This window comes from the organism of the source record quoted next, unplaced genomic scaffold (genome assembly GCF_019419815.1).
Source record: "Pyrus x bretschneideri cultivar Hongxiangsu unplaced genomic scaffold, Pyrus_bretschneideri_v1 Contig8, whole genome shotgun sequence".
Taxonomy (NCBI): domain Eukaryota; kingdom Viridiplantae; phylum Streptophyta; class Magnoliopsida; order Rosales; family Rosaceae; genus Pyrus; species Pyrus x bretschneideri.
The window spans coordinates 6,792,324-6,799,270 of NW_025999820.1; the positions used below are offsets into that span (position 1 = coordinate 6,792,324).

At 36.2% G+C, this 6,947-nt stretch overlaps 2 protein-coding genes across 2 annotated transcripts; both read right to left on the minus strand.

Moving 5' to 3' along the window:
• LOC103963180 (probable NAD(P)H dehydrogenase (quinone) FQR1-like 2) lies at positions 1–1,802 on the minus strand. Its single transcript, XM_048575291.1, has 2 exons — positions 1,131–1,802; positions 1–490 (listed from the first exon to the last, which is right to left on the minus strand). Exons 1-2 carry the CDS (start codon positions 1,691–1,693, stop codon positions 268–270), a joined length of 786 nt encoding a protein of 261 aa, XP_048431248.1. The 5' UTR covers positions 1,694–1,802; the 3' UTR covers positions 1–267.
• A 2,366-nt stretch (positions 1,803–4,168) lies between these two features.
• Positions 4,169–6,525, minus strand: LOC125473071 (probable small nuclear ribonucleoprotein Sm D2). The gene is made up of 6 exons (XM_048575350.1): positions 6,403–6,525; positions 5,498–5,546; positions 5,368–5,386; positions 4,831–4,908; positions 4,629–4,733; positions 4,169–4,459 (listed from the first exon to the last, which is right to left on the minus strand). The coding sequence occupies exons 2-6, from the start codon at positions 5,500–5,502 to the stop codon at positions 4,343–4,345; spliced, it is 324 nt and encodes a 107-aa protein (XP_048431307.1). The 5' UTR covers positions 5,503–5,546; positions 6,403–6,525; the 3' UTR covers positions 4,169–4,342.
• Positions 6,526–6,947: the final 422 nt, after the last annotated feature.

Genomic DNA, 6,947 nt, shown 5'->3' on the forward strand with positions numbered 1-6,947 from the left:
GTAAAGAAAACGAACTTTATTGATATATCAAGTTCTAACTGAATTACATGTTTTCGAAATGAAAGTATAAAAAATGACACACCCAACACATTCACAAATTATTTGACAGAATCAGGCAGAACAAATCTAAAACCTTTACAGTGTTTTCTGAACAGAAAAGAACTCAGAAATGAGAGAAAATAAAGAACAATCGCAGAAGGAATACATTCAGATGGACAAACAGAAACGAAAATGACGGCTGAGAAAGATACTAGGTCTGGAAATCGTTTATGCAAGCTTCTTGACTACTGATGCCATATACTTCCCCTGATGCTCCGCAAGGGCCAACTCAGTTTCACTTGGCCCTCTTGTGCCGTCACCAGCAAAGACACCGGCACCATATGGAGAACCCCCTCGTACAGAGTCCATCTTAAACATGCCAGCTCCAAAAGTATACCCAACAGGAACAAACAGCATTCCATGGTGTGCTAACTGGGTGATTGCCGTCCATCTGCAATAAATAAAAGAACACAAGTCTCTCTAAATTTTCTCAACAATTTACATCAACCTTTCGAGGCTTTCATCCAAAACCATAGCAGTAACTTTATCCGAATGATGGATGCGATACTAATATACCAAGGGTAAGAAGTTACAAGGTGCTTCTGCTTCAGATTGTTTGAGACAGAATACCCGAAACGAAGATAATCATACACAATCTTTGTGCAAACCTAGAGTGTGTCAATTTCCTCTAAAACATATTTGCCAGTTCAACCTGATAAATTTACGCACGTTAATCCTGAAATACAAGGACATGCCATTTCTTCAAATGCATATTGGAAAGATTGCTACCTTAAAAACCAAAGCTTTACTAATCCGATTTCGAATTAAACAATAATCTCACAAACTCAAAAACTACCATCCATAATACTTGAAAATTTCATGTCAATTTCGCAGCAAAAACCCGATGAACCTTCATTTGGCCAACAATAATCTCCATTGATCTTCACAAATTATCAATTAAGAAGCATAAAAACCCAATTTTGCAAACCATATAAGAAAACCAACCAAACAATTCAGTTCCCAATTCAAATTCATAACTTCTTGAATTAAAAAGAACCAAGTTAGAATTGAGAAATGCTGCAAAAGCTTACAGAGTGGTTTCTTGGCCGCCGCCTTGAGTCCCGGTACTGACAAAAAACCCACCAGGCTTCCCAGCCAGGCTCTGCTCCTTCCACAGCTGCCCCGTCGAGTCGAAAAACGCCTTCATCTGCGCCGCCATGCTCCCAAACCTCGTCGGAAACCCAAACAAAACCCCGTCCGCAGCCACCAACTCCGCCGCAGAAATCTCTGGAATTTCAGGGTCCTTCGGCGGCGCCTTCATAGCCTCCAAAACCTCAGCCGGCAGGGTCTCGGGCACCCGGTACAGAACCCCCTCCGCCCCCTCCACGCCGTCAACCCCCTTCTTCATCCGCCGCGCCAGCCCCTCCACGTGCCCGTACATCGAGTAGAACACTATGAATATCCTCAATTTCGGAACCCGGTCGGGATTCCGTTGCGACTGGGCGACGATAACGTCGTCATTTGGCTTGGGAGCGGAATTCGGATTGCCATCAGTGGAAATCGGCGCCGCGGAGGCATGGCTGGCGGCGTCGGGATTTCTGGCGCCGGAGGGGACTTTCTTCTTGCTTGGGAAGCAGCCCCCGCCTTTCCCCATCGAGAATAACGATATTCCTCAACGCGGATAAGAGGTATTAGCACCGGATTTGACTTTTTGAGCCTTTCAGTTGGGGCGCAGAGTCCAGAGCTTCGTTTGTTCCAAGCTGTAAAGCCGGCCAACTTCAGGATTCTTGTACTCGGATGCACTCCAATCACTATATGTATCTACGTGTATACATCTGAATAAATTGTGCTCTGAAAAGACACGTGTCGAGTTGAGGACAAAATGGCGTCTCGTCTATCTTTCATGAAATTTCCTAGACCGAACTTTGGAGAATTTATTGGAGGCAGATGTTTTTCTTTCTGTTTGGATGTCCTTTTCATCCCTTTTTATTTTGTATAATAAGTCACGTTTATATTTTATATTAGTTTTTTATAGCGATAATAAGATAAAAAGCAATAAAAATATAAAATATTAACGTAACTTAATCGTGACCCTACAAATAGGAGGGGATGAGAAGGGCATCCCAAACAAGAGGGTAGACAATCTGCCCTCCAAATTTATTTGGTGAGTTCGTTGCGTCAACCACGACGCATGATTTTACGTATTATAATATGGATACATTTAGAATTGAAGACATGGACATTTGAACTATTTTTAGTTTTTAAAATATGAAAATTGAAAGTCCAATTTTTGAAACGCATGAAATTAAGAGTTGTTTAATAATTGTTTTGTTTTCACTCAAAATGAAAATCTTGTTTGATTATTACTTTCAGTCTTCAGTTTTGAAAAAATGAAAAATGAAAAACTAATTTCTTTCGAGCCTTTAAATAGTCATTTCATTTTAATATATCAGTTTTCTTTTCATTCACTTTTTTGAAAACATAAATCTTATTTGGTATACTTTCATTTTTTAGTTTCTTAAAAAATGACTTTTTTTGGTTTTTCAGTACTGAAACTGAAATGGTTATCCAACAGCCATTTTCACGTTTTGGTTTTTAGTTTTCAATTGAAAATAAAATGGTTATCAAACAACTTCTTAATAAAAACATGTAAAGTTGTTACATCGAGAAGTTATTAGATTGATTAGTGAATAATATAATCCTTCTTTTTAAAAGGAGAACAATTGGTGGAAAATCACGGTTATCCATCCTTTCCGAGAGCCAGAAATAAGTGAATAATATAATAGATATATGAATATTCATTAATTTATAAGTATTGTACGATTTATTTATTTATTTTTATTATAAAGATACATGTGTCTTATAAAAAAAAATAAAAGAAAAGTAAAGATACATTATCTTTTAGGGTTTTTAAACTTTTAAGGTAATTTAAGAACAAAAGGATAAACCATTTATTAATACAGTTTATTAGTATTCTGTTCACTTGTAAGTGAGATGTCTTAAGTTCGATTATAGCCAAAGGTGAGTTTGAACCACATTATTGCTAACTCATTGTGAGGCTACGCCCACCCATCTCCTTAATGTAGATAATATCATTTGTTCAAAAAAAAAAAAGAACAAGAGGATCAAGCCACTTGTTACTACGGTCTAGTGATATTTCTATTCACTTGTAAGTGAGATGTTTTAGGTTCAATTTTCGCCAAATGCAAATTTGAACCACATTAGTGCTAGCCCATTATGAGGCTTAGTTCATTACCTCCTCTTAATGTAGATACTATCATTTATTCCAAAAGATATGATAGTTCGAAATGTTTTATTTACAAGTTAAGACTAGAAAATTTTATTATTAAAACCGAGGTTATTATCTCATCCAACATTTTTTTTGTCGAGATTTTACTGTAGATTAATAAACTATGTGGTTTTATGACGATCATACTCCAAAAGAACTGGATATTTATTTTATTATTAATTTGAAAAGTTGTGAGGAAATGAGGCAAGGGAGTTTGGAATTAAGCACAAAAGCATTAGCTTTGCTTTAGCCAGTCATCATTCTAAATGTACGACCTACGAGCCACTGTCACTATAATAAATCGTTAGATATGTTTAATTAGATATATATTGACGTGTATTAGCAAGTGATTTAATTGACGTAGATAAATTATTGTTGGAAGAAGCCAAAAGGCAAGTTGAGAATAAATGAATAAATGAATAAATAAAAATAAAAAGGAATGGACAAAATAAAGAAAAATAAATCTTCAATTATTTAAGATAAGGACCTTTAAAACAACGAAGAAATTTTCAGGCCGGAAACCTTATGCAGACGAGGACAGAAAACAAGGTCATCGACAGAGTTGAAGCTATTCGATCAACGGGTTCACAATTATACTCGGATAAATTCAATTCAATACCACTTAAACCTTATCCCATTAAATAGAGTTGGCTGACTAGGATAAAAAGAGCCGCTCGGCAATTTTACCTGTCGGAAAAAAGCCGTCAGGCTACAAAGGGATCTTGGCTTGCACACTGTAATTCAAGATATTACTAGCATGAAGTCCAAACACCTGTCAATTGAAATTCAGAGTCAAATGAAGTTAACTTTTGATCAAGAACTATCCGACACCGGAAGAGATACTCTAAAGAGTGCCTGTCAATTGAAATTCACAAACAGATCCAAATGAAGTTATACATCACTGGAAAGTTGCTCTACGAAGTGCATTTCAAACTCCCGACGATAGTACTTCTACAATTTTCAGCACATAATCTACATCTACAAGTCATTAGAATTGTGTGCTGGGTTTACACCTCACTTGGGATTCCTAAGAACAATGATAACCGAGTCCCCACGGAGAAACATCTTGCTGATGAACCTATCCTTGTTAACCGGTTGCGCCTTTTTCTTGCCTTTTCCAGTCTTTGGCACCTGCATAGACAAATAAACGACCAAAAAAAAAAAATACGAATATGTAATGATTGATGATTGATGATTGATGATTGATGATTGATGGTTGATGGTTGATGATCAACAATCACAGGGCCACAGGCTGTATCCCAATGAAATCAAAACGCAAAAGAACGAACAAGGAAAATACCTCAGTCCACATCTCCCTGACATTTTCCAGAACCATGTTGCAATGCCTGTCAAATGCTCTCACACGGCCAAGAAGCTTTCGGTTGTTACGGCAATTGATGAGCACCTGTTTGCACAACAGGAACCAATTGAATAAGAATACTTGCCCTTGATATGTAAAGCCTTTCCGGACAAAGAATAATAAGATTCTCAGAAAGCATTACCTGAGTATTATTTTTGACACTCATCATAAGGACAGAAAGTGGCCCTGTATTGAATTCCTCTTCCTCGTTCTTGGCACCCTACAGCATTCAGGTTAGATAAGCATCTTCACAAATTGAGGATCCGAATAAGAATAAATATGCGGAATTAGTGGTTTCAGAGCTGACCAGGAAAAGACACATGAGACCATGAACATAGCAAAAGAGGTCACTAAAGAAACCCGCACAGACATTCAAGCCATAACACAATTACAAATGACAATTTCATTTGATAATTATTTGTGTGCTAATACATTGAACCAAAAATTGACTAATTGATATGCAACAGGATTCTGGACTCGAACAGTTTCCATGAAATACCGTCAAAGTGATGTCACGAGAATCATTCCATACTCACAGATGCAAAACCATCAGATATTGCCAACCACGTACAAAGTTGCAAATTCCATATCCAAATGCAATAAAACACATAACATTTAATGGTGCAAAGAGAGACATAACAAAGATGCACTAAATAAGCTCAAAAGCAATATAACTTACATCTTCCTCCATTGGTCGGCTGTGAAAAGAGGGAGATAAACACAAAACCAAAGAAAGAGGAAAACTTATTAGTACTTCATTAAAGAAAAGCTACGAAGAATTTCCATTGACACATCATACTAATCATTACCTCATCTCGAACAGAGGTTTCTGGGAAGTTCTTAATCCAAAAGCTGAACCTGGCAAGTAACAAGATATATCAAGTTACCTGGTATCAAGTAAAAGCTGAACGACAGACACTACTAATACTAATCATCAAAATGCCAACAGCATTTTCGAAGTCTACAATAGCAATTACTAAATAAGATCTCGTAAATTCGGTGCATGTATCATGCCAAATCCAAAACTAAATTGCAACAATGTAAATCAGCATTCAGAAAGCAAAAATAAGGTGGACCGTGTTTGATGATTCAGTTCAAACAAATATTAGTACATTTATAATGGCCATACCAGGGAGAACCAAATTTGATCAGAAAAATCAAATCATTTTCATGAATAAGAACAAAAAGAGACTAACATCGACAAAAGACAATTTATAATGTGATACAGATGAAAATTAAAAAATTCTTGATAGAATGCTCAGGTCAGGTCTCCAGATTATAAACACTAGGAAGCTCGAAAGAACAAAACTTATATCCGAATCGCCATTAGAAGCAAGAGAAGTTCTTTTACGCAACTTCGATACTGAAAAAACGGTAACTAAACTGAAAATCCACTAATTCAGGTTTTCAAAAATTGAAATCTGGCATGTTGGATAATTTCAATGTTTCCCTGGTTGAATTACACTCCTTACTACCAAATTGTACAAAATAAATTTAGAAAAATAAATTAAATAAAATTAATCACATCAAACTCTAATTATACATAATATTTGCAAGTATATTTATAATCCAACGAAGATCGAAAATCTTCAAGTAAGGAGAAAACGAACAGATATTCATAAAATCAACGACGAATCATAAAAAGTACATGTAAGTCCCTAAATCCACCAAAATTATGATAAAACTAAGCAGTTTTACTGGATATAGATCTTACCTTGTCGAAAGCGGCGAGATAGAAGATCTGCACGATGCGGCTAGTACTCTGCCTTCGAACTGAGTCACAGTTAGGGTTCTTGGTTTAAGTTTACGAAAGCGCCCGATGAAAGGCGGCATATGGCGGCTTGGGTTTTCAAAATGTTAAGTTTGTAAAAGCCCACAGTACAAAACCCAAATCGGTTTATTGTAAGAAGGCCCAATCAGACACCCAAACTTTGAAAACCCAAGTAAAATTACTAAAATTGATTTTTGGTTTTCACTTTTTTTTTTCTTTGAAAATAATAAAGAACTGCTATGTTATGTGTCATATCATTTTTTTTTTTGCTCAATCAACATGTGTTATAGAAGTTGATGTTAACAAGTTTTGATTAGAATTTCAAGTGGAAAGTGAGTAAAGGTTTGAAATTTCCAATTCAAATTCGAACTCTTACGGATGTATTTTTTGAGGTTATTGGCTATTTCTTAGCGTACCGTTTGTCTCAGGACCAAAAGTAAGTTGCTACCCAATGTATGGTGGGATATCTCCTCTACTATTAAAAATGA